This window comes from Notolepis coatsorum, assembly GCF_963971535.1.
Source record: "Notolepis coatsorum genome assembly, chromosome: 1".
In the NCBI taxonomy this organism is placed as follows: Eukaryota; Metazoa; Chordata; class Actinopteri; order Aulopiformes; family Paralepididae; genus Notolepis; species Notolepis coatsorum.
Window position 1 is genome coordinate 193,238,201 of NC_140165.1, and position 18,392 is coordinate 193,256,592.

Below are 18,392 nucleotides of genomic sequence, written 5' to 3' on the forward strand. Positions count from 1 at the left end.
GGTGACCCTACCAGGAGCACTAGGCTCCAGACAACATAGCTCTCAGGATCCTAAGGACACGCAAACCTCTCCACCGCGATAAGGTGATGGTTCCAGGAAAGGCCTTCTCTTCTCCCTCTACACTAAATCTCTGGGTAACATTATCACGTCTCATGCCTTCTCGTATCATTGCTATGCCGATGATACTCAACTCTTCTTCTCCTTCCCTCCCTCAGATATCCATGTCTCTGAGCGGATCTCGGCCTGTCTGTCTGACATCTCGGCCTGGATGACGACAAACCACCTCAAACTGAACCTAAGCAAAACAGAATTGCTTCATCTGCCGGCCAATTCCTCCCCCCTGACGACCTTTCCATCAGTCGAGAATGCAACTGTGACCGCGTCCCCGACCGTCAAGAACCTTGGTGTTGTCCTTGATGACCAGTTGAACTTCTCCGCTCACATTACAGCGACAACCAGAACCTGCAGATTCCTCCTGAGCAACGTCAGAAGGATCCGCAACTTCCTGACAAAAGAAGCCACCCAACTCCTCGTCCGATCGACACTCATCTCCCGCCTCGACTACTGCAATGCACTGCTTGCTGGCCTTCCGACCACTGCCACCAAGCCTCTTCAACTCATTCAGAATGCAGCGGCCCGCCTGATCTCAAACCTACCGAAGTCAGCCCATGTCACCCACTTCTCAGCGACCTGCACTGGCTCCCCATTGCCGCACAAATCTGCTTCAAGGCCCTCGACCTGGCATATCGTGCGGCGAAGGGAACGGCTCCCGCCTACCTCCGGCCAATGGTCTCTAACTACACACCCTCAAGACCCCTACACTCTGCATCTTCTGGCCGCCTCAGACCTACTCCTATCCGAGCTCCTGGAGGGTGATCAAAGAGAAGTCGCCTATTCTCGGTCCTTGCCCCACAATGGTGGAAGGAACTTCCCACCACAGTTAGGACAGCCGAAACCCGTCCAATCTTTCACCGTCGACTAAAGACGCACTTCCTCAATCATTATCTGAATGACTTTTATTCTTTTTCTTTTTTTTATACTCTAACCCTAACTAACCTTACTGTCATGCACTTGTCCTAATATACTAACATACACTGTAGCACTCAACACTTTGATGAACATTGTTACTCAGCTGATAGAGTTGTACCCTTCCTGCTGTCTGTACAAAACTTGTACGTCGATTTGGATAAAAGCGTCAGCTAAATGACTAAATGTAAATGTATACAGGCACGTACAACAAAATACTTCAGGATCTCTATAGGGAGGTGTAGCGGTTACATCATTGCCGTTTCCGGCCGGTTCACCTCGCAAAATTGCAGCGTATTTCCCCATTGCCCAATTCTAAATTGTTTCGTTTAAAACAAATAAAGCATGAACATTTGCATGGTGTACCTTTCTGTGTGTATTCATAGATCAACATGAAAATATTCACAATTAATCGTAAAAAAAAATCACCTAATTTTATTTCAACCAAATAATGTTAGTGATATAGCAAAAATGGAAAGCTTTCCAATGTTCATGAGGCAGAATTGTTACAATAGCCGATAATCCATTTTCCCAATGATAAAGCCCTATACGGGTGGACCTCGCAGGCGGTCCAAAGTGACGACAGACTACACCTCCCTATAGATGGTCGAGCCCCCCCAACTCGCTACAAGCCTGAGCATCAATTATCAAAATGAACGTACTACCCAGAATAAACTTTGTTAGCTCAATGCTCCCCCCCCCCCCCCAATCGACTACTGGCACAAAATACTATCTACAATATCTCAATTAATTTGGAACAACAAGCGGCCGCGAATCAAAAGAACCACCACTCAGCGTATGAAACAGGACGGGGGTCTAGCAATCCCGGATTTTAAGTTATATTTCTGGTTCTTCTCACTGAGACCCCTGATTAACTGGTTTGATCCCGAGATTGCTGTGTCGTGGACTTGTGGCGCACCTTGGAGGAGGCAACAATCTATCCACAAAGACTACAAGATATAATATATTCCAACACCTAAATTAGAAAAGGCCAATTACGATTTGGTCCTATCATCTCCCATGTGATTCAGACATGGCGTAACGCACAGAGATATTGTACCATCAAATGCCCATGGCACCTTGACTTAAAGGGATGTCCTTTCTCTTGGGGGCAACAGTGGCTCAGGAGATAGATCTGACATCTGGCAATCAGAAGGTTCCCGGTTCAATTCCGGCTCCTCCCGTCAGCGTGTCGAAGTGTCCTTGAGAAAAACACCTAATTGTTCCTGATGAGCAGGATGGTGTACTGGTGGGTGGTGTCCGACCGATTGTGGTGGGCCAGTCTGGGCAAAAAATGCTAGGGCAGATTTTTTTGTCCCAGATGAGCAGGTTGGCACCTTGCATGGTTGCCTCCGCCGTCATTGTGCGATTGTCTGAGTGAATGTGAGGCATAAGTTGTAAAGCGCTTTGGATAAAAGCAGTATATAAATGCAATCCTTTTACCATTCATTCATACATTCCTCCATCTAGCTCCGGCTAGTTAGACACAAACAGTGATGCCAGTAACTAGTTACTAAGTAACTAGTTACTCTAATCTGATTACTTTTTTTCAGTAGTAATCTAACTTGTTACTTTTTACAAGCCAGTAATCTGATTACAGTTACTTTTCCAAGTGGCTGTGCGTTACTATTTAGTTACTATCTCATAATGCTGATGATCAGAGTGCCTGAGCAGTGGACAGCTGTGACCTTATATAATAATAATAATACATCTATTTTATATAGCGCTTTTCCAGCTGCACAAAGACGCTTTACATGGGCAGGAGAGACAAACTATGGCAAAACAAAAAACAGAACAAAACAGAACAAAAATAATACATGACAAAAATAAAATAAAACCAACAGAATTAGAGGTCAAAAGCAAGATTGAAAAGGTGAGTTTTGAGGGCTGATTTAAAAGATGTCAGGGTGTTTGCATCACAGATATGGCTGGGGAGGGTATTCCAGAGGGAGGGGGCAGCAGCAGCAAAGGCCCTGTCGCCCCAGGTCCGGAGCTTGGTCGTGGGAGGTGTTAGGAGGTTGGCATCTGCAGACCTAAGGCGACGGGTGGGCGTGTGACGGTGGAGGAGGTCGGACAGGTAGGGAGGGGCAAGGTTGTTGAGGGCTTTAAATGTGATGAGTAGTATTTTAAAATGTATCCTGTATTTGATCGGAAGCCAGTGGAGGTCGTGGAGGACAGGGGTGATGTGATCAGAGCGACGGGTGGAGGTGAGCATGCGGGCAGCAGAGTTTTGGACATATTGGAGTTTATTGAGAATAGTGTTTGGTGAGCCGTAGAGGATGCTGTTGCAGTAATCTAGTCTTGATGATATGAATGCATGAACCAGTGTTTCAGCAGCGGAGAGTGATAGGGAGGGGCGAAGACGAGCAATGTTCCGGAGGTGATAGAAGGCCGATTTATGGCCTGATGGCTGATGACGTCTCATGCTGACCTGTCTGAGCAGCTAATCATGATGTATGACATTATGCACTTTCAATAAAGCATTATTTAAAAAAAAAAAAAAAAATTGTCATTCTTATGTTGTGGCAGCAGCAGGGGGGACGATGACTTCGTAACCTAGTTAGTTACTTTGATAATCAAGTAATCAGTAAAGTAACTAGATTACTTTTTAAAGGAGTAATCAGTAATCAGATTATTTTTACAAGTAATCTGTGGCATCACTGGACACAAACCAATGCAAAGTCAACGGGTGAGACCTCTGTACAAGCTGAAGCCAACATAAATCTATTCCACACAACTATCTCTTTACATTTACCATGTAAGTTAAAGTATTTTTTTTGTGTATTCTGATTGTCGGGGACAGTAGTACATTGAACACTGAAAGAGAAATTGCTCAAATCACAAATCATAAATAGTAACTAAACTTGAGACTATTATTGTCTGTGTTTATGTATGTATGTAAGCTTATGCATGTTATATGTTGTCCATATTTAGAGGCCATTATTTGTGATCAGGCTCCCTCCAAAACCTTTAAATAGCTTGTATTCTGATAATATGGGACAGTAGTCAATTGAACTGTATTCTGATTGTAAGGGACTGTAGTAAATGTAACTGTATTCTGAGTGTAGGGGACAGTAGTCAATTGAACTGTATTCTGAGTGTAGGGGACAGTAGTCAATTGAACTGTGCATGTCAGAGGTAAAGATAAAGACCAGACCAGACAACGTGAGGCTGTAAAATAACACAATATTTTACATAATATTTTGCTGAGCAGAAAGGGTATTATTCATGATTTCTGAATTCTGCAGATACCATTAATGAAAGCACAGCCAAGTCAGTGGCACTCATCAACATTTACTCATGGTCAACATGTTGAGAGAATGTAGACGAGCAGTTTACTCAATAATTATGACTAAGATGTTTTGTCTTTTAACCTTTAAAAGTAGATTTAGTAGACATCTAGGCGATTCTAGATGTATGTGATGCTTTACCCATTGAGCTACACAGGGAATAGAACCCCTAACCCTGGCAGTGTTAGTGCCTTGCTCTACCCATTGAGCTTACACCGGGAATTATAACCCCTACCATTGAGCTACACTGGGAATGGAACCCCTAACCCTGGCAGTGTTAGTGCCTTGCTCTACCCATTGAGTTACACATGGAATGGAACTCCTAACCCTGGCAGCATTAGTGCCTTTCTCTAACCATTGAGCTACAAACCGTCTCTAAAATGGCCTTAAAACAAGGTGAGGCAGAAGGCAAAAACATTACAAACGGGACTTAAAATGCTAACAGTATTCATTCTTCCCCCTGTCAGTTCAAGGTATGAGATCTAGCCTGTAGCGTGCCTCAGAGCGCTAGCTGTAACTTTAACAGAGGCAGAGCCTGCTGCTGGATAGGCTATGTGTAATTGTCCTATTCCCTGCGGCTGATTGGTTGTATGGATGATGTATGGGACATTTAGCACATTATGACATGTCATGGCCGCCGCTAACTGGCTGGCTGCACACAAACACACACAGAGTCATATACTCTTGACATGAACACATACTTTAGAGACACACACAGCTAGCTGTTGGCTACATGGGGCACTCAGACAGAGTTAATGGGCCTTTCATAGAAAATACAAAAGACATGAACTATGGAAAGAAGTGCGTGTGTGGAGAGCGAGAGAGAGACAGACACAGATGAGTGGACATACATGTGTAGTCAAGCGTATAAAGGCCAGAGCTGAGCTGAGTGAATGTGACAGACTGGAACTGTACAACATGGACGCATCTGTGTTAAGCTACACATGTAGGACAGTTCTGTCTGCATGTAGGACTGTTCTGTCGGTCTGTCTGCATTTAGGACTGTCTGTCTGCATGTAGGACAGTTTTGTCTGTCTGCATGTAGAGCCCTTGTCAGACATGCACTCAGGACAATGCGCTGAGAACCAGGTGCGGGCATTGCCCCGGAGTTGCCTTTCGACATCACACAGCGTGCGATTCTCCAGAGGAGACGTGTTCAGACATATGGCAATACTGCGCTTAGTTTAGACAAGGGGTGGTGCCTATACTGTAGGTAGAACGAGGGCATGGCGAGCAAACAGCTTTTCATATCTCTCATCCATCCTCTGTCAGACAGCGGAGCAAAGTGGCCAGCATAACATCTTGACTTTATATTTCAAAGATATCCCGTTTCAAAGCATCATTGAGCAAAAGCTGAACTAATTATGACCACTTAATAATCGTTTTAATACAGGCTAAAGCACTGTGAGAAGCACACATTTAATATAAATGTACGACTTTGCTGCAGTCTCCGAGGCTGTTACAGCCACATCCAGGGCCTTTCTCTCCCCTGTCTGTCAGCAGGTCTCCACAGCCTTATATGGGTCTCTCCCTGTTCCCGCCTCACCATCAGTCTGCCTACCTGGGCCGGCCTACACACCTGTGAGCTATCTATCACCCCATCACGGAGCCAGGATAAGAGGCCTGCACCCCTGGTCCGTCCGTGGTAGTAGGACTCTTCTCTGGACCTCTAGAACCGTAAACACAATATTTGTGAGATTCCTAGTGTAACCTGTGTACTCCGTATCCTGTGTCGTATTGACATTTGTTCTCCTGTGTGTAGGACCTCACCCCTCCGGCCTGCACCCTTCTACGGACATCACCAGCCTGCATGGACACCCATCGCCGGTTTGTCTCTCACTCCCAGCACTTCACTACCTGCCCCCTTGTCCTTCCCCGGGTTTACAATAAATAACCTCAACCGCCTCATTCTCCTTAGCCTTCTGTATTGTCACAGTGAAAGGGTTAACCGTTTGGTAGTGCGGCAGTGAAAGGGTTAAGGGTCCTCCTACAGGTACAAAAAAAGGGTCCAAAACATTTTATTGGACAGAAATATAAAAAGTCAAAACAAACCAGCGATGCTTAATCACATCTCAACAGTAAACGGCAAAAAGGCAAACAAAATCTCATTGTGACACAAGACCACCTCCATGAAAATAGACTGTATATATATTATATATATATATCAGGGATGTGATTTTTCCGTTTTTTTAACCAGATTTCTGGTTTTTCTGACCTAAAATCATGATAAAAAAATATTCATATTTCTTACAAAAAAAAATTGTTTTAATACGTTTTGATTATTTCCCCACCTGGTCTAAGTGAAACGCAAAAGCAACATTTATCAGACCTGCTATTCTTGCATAACAGATTTTCATTGGCTATCGATAATGTTAGCAGTTTTGTTGAGTGGCGCGAGATGCTGTAAAGACGTCAACACACTAGGAAACACACTAACACTGGATTGCTTTTGTAAAACTGACCAACCAGGGAAGGTTACTTGCAAGCAGTGCCGCAGTCTGCCACTCAACACTACTCAAGGGAGAGCAAGCATTGTCCAGTTAATGTGAAGCTCTGTAGAAACATCAAACTCTCAAGCATGAGGTACAGAAGCCAACCTAGACATAACCAAGAAGCTGAGATGGAGAAATGTCACCACCTTCATTCTCAAAATCGACCTGAGAGCAAAAGAAAAGCAAAAGAGTCCATTAGTCCAACTGCAGCCCTTCGCAGTAGGCAGGACTTCGAGAGGAGGCAGTTACAGGTGTTGCACAATCTGGTTGCAAAGAAGAAAAGATAAGGTCCTAACGTTAGTGTTTGAGCCAGGATGACTTGGGAGGGGTCAAGATGACCCCCTTCAAAATTTTTAGGGGGACACTGATATATTTGATTCATTTTCTTTGTCCCTTTCCTCTCCCACCTTCCTCTTCCCTGTGAACAGTTCAATATATACAAATAAAACGTGTTCATTCATTCAAATGGAGTGTTTAAAAAAAATAAAAATATCGTTTAGAAAATTTTCAGGTTTTTTTCTTAAGGCGCAATCACATCCCTGATATATATATATATATACTGTATATATATAAATACAAACAGGCAATAAAAATAAAAAGCATTTGTTTTGCTGATGGCCTCATCTCAGTGTATGTACAGAAAGGCTAACAAAGCTGAGAGACCAGGGGGCCTCTGGGCCGGACCACAGTGATCCGAGAGTGTGCGTTTGTTGTACTGAGCCGTTGATTGCCAGATGTGTGTCTGTTCCGAGAGAATGCACCTTTATGGAACCGGTGGAAAGGGTAACCAACCTGTATTTTTCTTTGTTAGCAAAAAGCGGTTGTTTCTGATTACGTTAGCTAGGCAATAAACATCTCTGGTTCCAATTAGAAACAAACCGACAGTCATACCTTGGTCTGTTTGCTCTGTGTTTTGTGCCGGATCAGTGTGGCCCGGCCCTTACGCTGACCACGTCCTCCTGGAAAACACGCTTTTTGTGCATTCCCTTCATACATCAGTCTGTTTATACGTTCATCCATCCATCCCGCCATCCCTTAATCATCCGCCCATCAGCCCCTTCTTCCCTCCATGCATCCAACTATCCATACATTTGTCCTTCTATTAATCCATCACTCCTTCATCCATCAGTCCAACTAAACAATGTGCGTTCTTCACATCATTTAATGTAAAAGACTCTCATCCTCGTCCTCCTTCCACCCCTCCATCTCTCTTCTGCTCTACTCCATCTTGGACATCTCAAACTTTGTTGTCATGGTTTCCTGTGGACAGACAACAGAAGACATTTAGAATCACACTGATGGATTATTAATAGGTCCAATACAACAACCTGAACCAAAAATATCTCATTGCGATTATTTAGACTGATATTGCAATAAGATTGGCGATGCTGGAGGGAACGATCATTATTCTCATTTTCATTGAAAAACATATGGAAATGATCATGGTGTGATTTTTGCAAGGATCTGTACAAAGATGTCTTCTTTAGTGTATAGAATAAAATTCGTAGGCAGGGGCATCTATGTGGCACCACACAATTTTGACACACATTTCATGTTTAATAACAAATACTGCACCTCCTGTGATTTAGATATCACGCTCTGGCTATATTTCGATTTGGATCAAAATGAATTGTTCAGCCCTGTTGTGAACTACTTCTTAGTAAGTAAAACTATGGAGCAAACAACGCATTTCTCTTCTGCTCCCCCTCTATGTTGAACCCACACGTTGGGTTCTGAGTAGGTGGATCACAACCAGTTCACAACATATAAAGAACATAACAGCATGTCAATCCTGTCCTCGTGTTCTCCTCTAACCCTTACGTGGTTTCTCCTTTAACCCTTGTGTGGTGTTCTCCTTTAACCCTAGCGTGGTATTGTCCTTTAACCCTTGTGTGGTGTTCTCCTTTAACCCTTGTGTAGTGTTCTCCTTTAACCCGTGTGGTGCTCTCCTCTAACCCTTGTGTGGTGTTCTCCTTTAACCCTAGCGTGGTGTTCTCCTTTAACCCTTGTGTGGTGTTCTCCTTTAACCCTAGCGTGGTGTTCTCCTTTAACCCTTGTGTGGTGTTCTCCTTTAACCCTTGTGTGGTGTTCTCCTTTAACCCTTGTGTGGTGTTCTCCTTTAACCATTGTGTGGTGTTCTCCTTTAACCCTTGTGTGGTGTTCTCCTTTAACCCTTGTGTGGTGTTCTCCTCTAACCCTTGTGTGGTGTTCTCCTTTAACCCTTGTGTAGTGCTCTCCTTTAACCCTTGTGTGGTGTTCTCCTTTAACCCTTGTGTAGTGCTCTCCTTTAACCCTTGTGTGGTGTTCTCCTCTAACCCTTGTGTGGTGTTCTCCTCTAACCCTTGTGTAGTGCTCTCCTTTTTTTAAAGATTCTTTTTTTAGCGTTTATCGCATTTTACTACTGGGCAGTCCAGTAGAGAGAGAGAGAGAGGAAGAACGGAAGACAGAGCGGGGGGAAGACATTCGGCAAATGACAACGGGTCCGGGAATCGAACCCGGGTCGGCCGTGCCGCGACGCAGCGCGTTACATGGTTCACCACTTGGGCGCCCCGTGGTGGTGTTCTCCTTTAACCCTTGTGTAGTGCTCTCCTTTAACCCTTGTGTAGTGCTCTCCTTTAACCCTTGTGTAGTGCTCTCCTTTAACCCTTGTGTGGTGTTCTCCTTTAACCCTTGTGTAGTGCTCTCCTTTAACCCTTGTGTAGTGTTCTCCTTTAACCCTTGTGTAGTGCTCTCCTTTAACCCTTGTGTAGTGCTCTCCTTTAACCCTTGTGTGGTGTTCTCCTTTAACCCTTGTGTGTTCTCCTTTAACCCTTGTGTAGTGCTCTCCTTTAACCCTTGTGTAGTGCTCTCCTTTAACCCTTGTGTGTTCTCCTTTAACCCTTGTGTAGTGCTCTCCTTTAACCCTTGTGTGTTCTCCTTTAACCCTTGTGTAGTGCTCTCCTTTAACCCTTGTGTGTTCTCCTTTAACCCTTGTGTAGTGCTCTCCTTTAACCCTTGTGTAGTGCTCTCCTTTAACCCTTGTGTAGTGTTCTCCTTTAACCCTTGTGTGGTGTTCTCCTTTAACCCTTGTGTAGTGCTCTCCTTTAACCCTTGTGTAGTGCTCTCCTTTAACCCTTGTGTAGTGCTCTCCTTTAACCCTTGTGTGGTGTTCTCCTTTAACCCTTGTGTAGTGCTCTCCTTTAACCCTTGTGTGTTCTCCTTTAACCCTTGTGTAGTGCTCTCCTTTAACCCTTGTGTGGTGCTCTCCTTTAACCCTTGTGTAGTGTTCTCCTTTAACCCTTGTGTAGTGCTCTCCTTTAACCCTTGTGTGTTCTCCTTTAACCCTTGTGTAGTGCTCTCCTTTAACCCTTGTGTAGTGCTCTCCTTTAACCCTTGTGTGTTCTCCTTTAACCCTTGTGTAGTGCTCTCCTTTAACCCTTGTGTGGTGTTCTCCTTTAACCCTTGTGTGGTGTTCTCCTTTAACCCTTGTGTAGTGCTCTCCTTTAACCCTTGTGTGTTCTCCTTTAACCCTTGTGTAGTGCTCTCCTTTAACCCTTGTGTGGTGTTCTCCTTTAACCCTTGTGTAGTGTTCTCCTTTAACCCTTGTGTGGTGTTCTCCTTTAACCCTTGTGTGGTGTTCTCCTTTAACCCTTGTGTGGTGTTCTCCTTGAACCCTTGTGTAGTGCTCTCCTTTAACCCTTGTGTGTTCTCCTTTAACCCTTGTGTAGTGTTCTCCTTTAACCCTTGTGTGTTCTCCTTTAACCCTTGTGTAGTGCTCTCCTTGAACCCTTGTGTAGTGCTCTCCTTTAACCCTTGTGTGTTCTCCTTTAACCCTTGTGTGGTGTTCTCCTTGAACCCTTGTGTAGTGCTCTCCTTTAACCCTTGTGTGTTCTCCTTTAACCCTTGTGTGGTGTTCTCCTTTAACCCTTGTGTAGTGTTCTCCTTTAACCCTTGTGTAGTGCTCTCCTTTAACCCTTGTGTGTTCTCCTTTAACCCTTGTGTAGTGCTCTCCTTTAACCCTTGTGTAGTGCTCTCCTTTAACCCTTGTGTGTTCTCCTTTAACCCTTGTGTAGTGCTCTCCTTTAACCCTTGTGTAGTGCTCTCCTTTAACCCTTGTGTAGTGTTCTCCTTTAACCCTTGTGTAGTGCTCTCCTTTAACCCTTGTGTGTTCTCCTTTAACCCTTGTGTAGTGCTCTCCTTTAACCCTTGTGTAGTGTTCTCCTTTAACCCTTGTGTAGTGCTCTCCTTTAACCCTTGTGTGGTGTTCTCCTTTAACCCTTGTGTGGTGTTCTCCTTTAACCCTTGTGTAGTGTTCTCCTTTAACCCTTGTGTGTTCTCCTTTAACCCTTGTGTAGTGCTCTCCTTTAACCCTTGTGTAGTGCTCTCCTTTAACCCTTGTGTAGTGCTCTCCTTTAACCCTTGTGTGTTCTCCTTTAACCCTTATGTAGTGCTCTCCTTTAACCCTTGTGTAGTGCTCTCCTTTAACCCTTGTGTAGTGTTCTCCTTTAACCCTTGTGTAGTGCTCTCCTTTAACCCTTGTGTGTTCTCCTTTAACCCTTGTGTAGTGCTCTCCTTTAACCCTTGTGTAGTGCTCTCCTTTAACCCTTGTGTGTTCTCCTTTAACCCTTGTGTAGTGCTCTCCTTTAACCCTTGTGTAGTGCTCTCCTTTAACCCTTGTGTGTTCTCCTTTAACCCTTGTGTAGTGCTCTCCTTTAACCCTTGTGTGGTGTTCTCCTTTAACCCTTGTGTAGTGTTCTCCTTTAACCCTTGTGTGGTGTTCTCCTTTAACCCTTGTGTAGTGTTCTCCTTTAACCCTTGTGTAGTGCTCTCCTTTAACCCTTGTGTGTTCTCCTTTAACCCTTGTGTAGTGCTCTCCTTTAACCCTTGTGTGGTGTTCTCCTTTAACCCTTGTGTAGTGTTCTCCTTTAACCCTTGTGTGGTGTTCTCCTTTAACCCTTGTGTGGTGTTCTCCTTTAACCCTTGTGTGGTGTTCTCCTTTAACCCTTGTGTAGTGCTCTCCTTTAACCCTTGTGTAGTGCTCTCCTTGAACCCTTGTGTGGTGTTCTCCTTTAACCCTTGTGTAATTTCTCCTTTAACCCTTGTGTAGTGCTCTCCTTTAACCCTTGTGTGGTGTTCTCCTTTAACCCTTGTGTGGTGTTCTCCTTTAACCCTTGTGTAGTGTTCTCCTTTAACCCTTGTGTAGTGTTCTCCTTTAACCCTTGTGTGGTGTTCTCCTTTAACCCTTGTGTAGTGTTCTCCTTTAACCCTTGTGTAGTGCTCTCCTTTAACCCTTGTGTGGTGTTCTCCTTTAACCCTTGTGTAGTGCTCTCCTTTAACCCTTGTGTAGTGTTCTCCTTTAACCCTTGTGTGGTGTTCTCCTTTAACCCTTGTGTGGTGCTCTCCTTTAACCCTTGTGTAGTGCTCTCCTCTAACCCTTGTGTGGTGTTCTCCTTTAACCCTTGTGTGGTGTTCTCCTTTAACCCTTGTGTAGTGCTCTCCTCTAACCCTTGTGTGGTGTTCTCCTTTAACCCTTGTGTGGTGTTCTCCTTTAACCCTTGTTAAAGGATAACTCCACTTTTTTTTTAAATTAGCTTATTTAACATCTTCCCTGGAGTTAGACAAGAAGATGCATACCTTTTTTGTCTCTGTGCGTGCATTTTAGCTTTGGGAATAGACGCTCTGTTAGCATAGCTTAGCTTCATCACTGGAAGTGGGGGAGGACAGTAGCCTTACAGTGCCTTACAGTGTATTGCAAGGTCTGACATTGACCAAACTTGATATGCATGACCTTGGTGGGCTCTAGGTCAACTCCTGAAAAGGGGGTCAATGTCAGACCTTGCAATCAAAAGTTAGGGGCGCACTGAAATTATGGCAAGGGTTATTAGCCCCCTAACTTTTGATTGCAAGGTCTGACATTGACCCCCTTTTCAGGAGTTGACCTAGAGCCCACCAAGGTCATGCATATCAAGTTTGGTCAATGTCAGACCTTGCAATACACTGTAAGGCACTGTAAGGCTACTGTCCTCCCCCACTTCCAGTGATGAAGCTAAGCTATGCTAACGGAGCGTCTATTCCCAAAGCTAAAATGCACGCACAGAGACAAAAAAGGTATGCATCTTCTTGTCTAACTCCAGGGAAGATGTTAAATAAGCTAATTTAAAAAAAAAGTGGAGTTATCCTTTAAAGGAGAACAACAAAGCCACAACAATTTATGTAAAAGAATTAAAAAAAATTACACTGTAACTGAGGGGTACAATTCCCTGACTGTATTGATAAGTATGGTATCATTAAACCACTACCGCTTTATGTACTTTAATTACTGGCCATACAGTACATGATATATAAATATGATGAACACTTCCCACAATGAATCGGTTCCACACAAAGTGATAATTAAGTATTTATTGCAGCAAAAGGTACATAATATACTTCTCTATTATACTTTGGATGCGCTTATAAGGCAAAGGAATGTGCGTAGGCAAATCAATAATGAATGTCCATTCTCTGGTTACGCAGGAGGTAATTATACAACCTGAATCTTGGGGAATTATATCTATGGTACACTAGTAATATATAGCGGGAGATACTGGAAGGGTCCCCCCGGTTGTAAGCCAGCAGGGGTAGAGGATCTGTCGGTAGTAGAGAGTCTGGTCAACGATGACTAAGGAGACTCCAAGTACAGGAGACGGTGCAATAGTCTCTTGATCCACAGACGAATACAGCTGTTCTCCATAGACTGTAGCTCCACAGTGAAGAAAGCTAGCCGGCCTCAGGCTCTCTGAGGCGCAGACTCGACTGGTCTCCTCACAGGGTAAATCCCACACGTGTAGGCGTCGGCGATTCTCCGCTCCATAAATCACAGGACCAAAACAAATATAATCCAGCCGCAAAGGGCTATGTAGTCGTCGGGTAGATTAATCCTGTGTACATGTCCACACGGTTCTCGTCTAGGTCTCCTCGGGTGAAAGCGCCATGAAAGCAGCCCAGCCTGGATAAGCACTCTAGCTGATACGAGGAAGCGTTGGTGATGCTGGTCACTGTAGAACTTTAGCCGCACGATACACTATACACAAATAGACTATTACTGACTTAATAGAAATATGTCGCACTCGACGGTATAGCGCCAAACTCTGACAATTCAGTTATTAATTCGCACGCGGTCTCAATGCTCTATTTGGGGCCAAACAGGCCATACTTCACCGCACGGAGTATCGTGGGTGAGGCTTCAACTTATTGGGTAACTCTACTTCTGTATTCACCTGCGCCATATTTATATGCACAGCGAACAATCTAGTGCCAACCTCATTTCTGTCTCGTATCCCTGGGCAAGGCCGGGCATGTACAGACATGTCTTGACGGTGACTTTGAACCTGACTCCGGAGGCATGGCTCTGGCGCCTGTGGACCGCTGTCCAATAGGAGAATGAAATATTATGGTCTGGGCTAAAGGGATATTCCGTGTATATGTACAAGGAATATACAAGGGATATCAAACGATATACAAATACTATGCAATATATATCAATCAATAAATATATATATTCGGTTTAATCTGATCCTTTGTAACAGCCGCCTCCTAATTAGTCCCACCTAATTAGCTAAGCAGAGACAGATTAACCGCACTGTCCACTACTCAATGTCTGTTGTGAGGGGTCGGGCAGTTCACAAAGTCATGGGGTCATGGTCGTCATCGATAGTATCGGGGAGCCTTGGCAGTTCTATTAGCCTCAGTCACGGGTCGGGTGTAGATCCGTCCTTGGACGAGCACTTCGGCTGCTCGGACCTTTCCGTCGGCACCGGTGATCACTTTGCTTACGCGGCGAGCCGGCCACATAGCTCGGGGTAGTGACTGGTCGATAATCATGACGACTGTTCCTTCTGTCAAATTGTCTCTCTCTTTCACCCATTTCTGGCGGGTCTGTAGAGACGGTAGATAGTGGAGTAGGAAGCTGTTCCAAAACTTGTCAGCCAATACTTGACTGTACCTCCACATTCTTCGGCCGTTCGCTTCTTCAGGCCTGTACATTGTCTGTGGTAGCGCGGGGTCCAGCCGCCCCATCAAGAGTGTGTTGGGGGTGACTGGGTCGACATCTGCTACATCACTTGAGACGTAACCGAGGGGCTTTGAGTTCAATACTCCCTCGATCTCCGTGAGGACTGTCATTAGGACTTCTTCCGCCACGGTCTGGGCCCCAAGCACGGCGTACAGGGCTGTCTTTATTGAACGTACTTCTCGTTCCCAAGTTCCACCGAAGTGAGGTGCGTTCGGGGGATTAAACTGGAAGTCAATCTGGGATGGAGCGAGGTGGGTCTTAAGTTCTGGGCCCATAGCTTGGAAGCTCTCTCTCAGCTCTCTTTCTCCGCCTTTGAAGTTTGTCCCGTGATCGGACAATAATATAGACGGTTTGCCTTTCCGCGATGTGAATCTTCGGAAGGCCATAAGGAATGAGTCTGTGCTCATGGTTGGAAGGAGTTCTATATGCATCGCTCGGGTGGTCATGCATTTGAGTACAATACCCCACCGCTTCTCGGTTCCTCTTCCTTTCTTTATATACAGCGGGCCGAAACAGTCCATACCGGTGGAGTGAAAAGGCTTGTCGCCGAGTCGGAGGCGACAGGGAGGTGGGTCAGCCATCCGGGGTATACTGGGCTGCGCTCGCCACTTACGACAGTCTAGACAGGTTCGCTGGAAGCGCCGCACTGCTTCTCTCCCTTGCAGTATCCAATAACGACGTCTGATCTCCGCGAAGACTCTCTCTGCCCCGGCGTGATGCACATCCTCGTCGTATTTCTTTATGATCAGCTCTGTGACCTTGTGTCGGCTGTTTGTATATCGGGTACTCGACGTCATCCGGTAAGTCTGGAGCTCTCCGCAGACGACCACCCACTCTGATGAGACCATGGGCGTCGCTCTCGGGGGCTAGGTGGAGCAGTCTGCTGTCTGATGGGACGGGCTTTGCTCCCTGTAGACAGTCTAGCTCATCGGGGAACGAGTCTCTCTGGGCTCGTTGTAGTAGAAGAAGTTCTGCTTCTTCGTAGTCAGCTGCTGTAATGTCAGTAGTGAGCTGAACCTCTGGGTGGTGCCACAGGAATGTCTTTAGCTGCGCACTCTCTAGGGTGAGGCAATCGTCTATGTCGGGGTCTGTGGAGACGAGTGTGTTCAATCCACAGAACATAGATTTCTTGTTTTCGGCCTCCTCTTTACTCGCTTCCCGTGGGGTGGGTGTAGGCCACTCTTCTTCCGGGAGCTTGAGGAACTCTGGCCCGTCACTGTATAGGTTGTGACGGGTGAGGTCATCCAGGGACATTCCCCGGGTGATGACGTCAGCTGGGTTGTGTTTTGTGTCCACATACCTCCAGCTTGCTACTTCTGTTAAATCTTGAATCTCTGTGACTCTGACTCCCACGAAGACCTTGTATCTGCACGAATCAGACCGGATCCATGTGAGTACTGTCGTGGAGTCTGACCACAAGATTGTTCTTTGCACCGGAATAGTGAGTTCACGTTGGATTAACGTGGCGAGTTGCGCTCCTGCTAGGGCTGCGCAGAGCTCTAGACGCGGGATAGATTGTTGCTTTCGTGGGGCTATTCTTGAGCGAGCCAGGATGAAAGCAGTATGTATTTCTCCTCCCTCCTCTCGGGCACGCAAGTAGGCCACCGAACCGTAGGCTACTTCGGAGGCGTCGCTGAAGACGTGCAGGTCCATCTGGCACGTCTCCGGCCTCACTGTGGGTGGGAAGTAGCTGCGGCGTATGTTGACACCTGGGAGTGAGCTGAGTTCCGTCTCCCACTCTCTCCATGTGGATGCAAGGTGTTCGGGTATGGGGTCGTCCCAGCCCTGGTCCTTGTCCCATAACGCTCTTACAATCATCTTTGCCCTGGTGGTGTAAGGTAGAATACATCCCAACGGGTCATATTGTCTGGCGAGTGTTCTGTATACACTCCGTCTGGTGGTCGGTAGTGCAGTCGACCTTCCCTGCTCCTTGGTCAGGGGTGTGTGTTTATAATGGAGCGAGTCTGTTTTGAAGCGCCAGACTAGTCCTAATGTCATTTCTTGGGCTTCTCCTGGGATGGTCGCCATCCAGGTCTCGCTGCTTGCTGCCTTGTCCTCGGGGGAGAGGCTGCGCAATACTTGCGGGTCGCTGCTGGCCAACTGCCTGAGATCAAAGCCGCCTTTGATCAGGGAGGCGCGGAGCTTGAGTAGAAGGGCCTCGGCTTCTTCTGGCGTCGAGACGCTTTGCAGACAGTTGTCCACGTAGAAACTATTTCCTACACTTTGTCGGACCTCTTCATCAGCTGCTGGGTCCTCTGCGACGTGTTTTTGCAGTGCAAACGTAGCACAGCATGGGCTGCATGTGGTTCCGAAAGGGAGGACTTCCCATTGATAGATGGCTGGTTGCTCATCCCCGATCCTCTCTCTCCATAGGAACCGCAGCAGGGGCTTGTCCTCCTCCACTAGTCTCACCTGCAGGAACATCCCTTTGATGTCGCCGCTGATGGCCACCTTGTCTTGGCGGAAACGTAGTAACACGCCTAGTAGAGAGGGGCCGAGTGTTGGGCCGGGCAAGAGCTCTTTATTCAGATTTTGTGATCCGATCTGGTAGCTGCAGTTGAACACAATACGATCCTTGCCGTTGTGGTGGACTTTGTGGTGCGGCACGTACCATGATTCGGTCGTCTGATCGGCCTCTTTAATGTCAATTTTCTTTATGTGTCCCGCTGTGATTAGCTTGTTAATCTCAGCGCGGTACACCGTCTCTTGAGCGGGGTCTCTGGCTAGGCGCCGCTCTGTGTTCAATAGATACCGCTCCGTCGCTTCTTTTGGGGCGTGGAAGGTAGGCATACCCTCTCGCCTCAGGAGTGGAGTTGCGTATCTCATCACTCCGTTGACTTTGACTCTCTTTGTCCCCTGCTCGAGGAGGGCTATAGCGTAAATGTCTTCCTTGGAACGAATGTCTTTCTTTTCGTTCTTAAAGGGCATTGTCTCTAGTGTCCATAGCTTCTCTACATGCTGTAGGAGGGTGGTGTCTTCTTCTGTCACTCTGGAGTGGAGGCAGTTAGTGGCTGCTGTTCGGTTAAGAGACTTAGCGAGGGGGCCTTGTAATGTCCATCCTAGGCGGGTCTCGACTGCTGCAGGACAGCCTCTGGGCCCTGTGTGGACCCGGTCAATCGGGACGATGAGGTCTGCATGGTCGGAGCCTATCAGCAGGGTCGGGGTGGCACCGTCTATGAGCGGTATAGGTAGTTGACGCAGGTGCACATATTTATCCATCAGCTTGGCGATGGGGTAGGTGTACTGCGACAGGCCTATTTCTTGGCTGGTGAAAGCGTTAGTAATCCTATACCGTCTCTCTGGCTGCCCGCTTGCTGCGATAGTGAAGGAGACATTCTCGCCCTTTATCGTCTTTAGATCTCTTCTTATTGTCCGAATCGTCATCTGGTTTTCGCTCCCCCGCAGCCCCAGCTGGGCCGCAGCGGACGCGAGGAGAAGGGTCTTCTCTGACCCGTCGTCAAGGACGGCGTAAGTGTCCATGACCTTATCTTGGTAACTCAGTGTTACGCGGACCACCTTTAAGAGCACCCGGGCGCCCCCGCTGCTGGCGGG

The 18,392-nt window shown here is 46.4% G+C and overlaps 1 protein-coding gene across 2 annotated transcripts in view; it reads right to left on the reverse strand.

The window, feature by feature from the left end:
• Positions 1-6,318: 6,318 nt before the first annotated feature.
• Positions 6,319-18,392, reverse strand: part of LOC311241537 (transmembrane protein 87A) — a 164,254-nt gene continuing 152,180 nt past the window's right edge. For both annotated transcript variants that reach the window (XM_084330386.1, XM_084330385.1), the window contains exon 21: positions 6,319-8,068. In XM_084330386.1, coding sequence (XP_084186512.1) covers positions 8,027-8,068 — 42 coding nt within the window. In that variant the 3' untranslated portion in view covers positions 6,319-8,026. The remainder of the gene's footprint in view (positions 8,069-18,392) is intronic.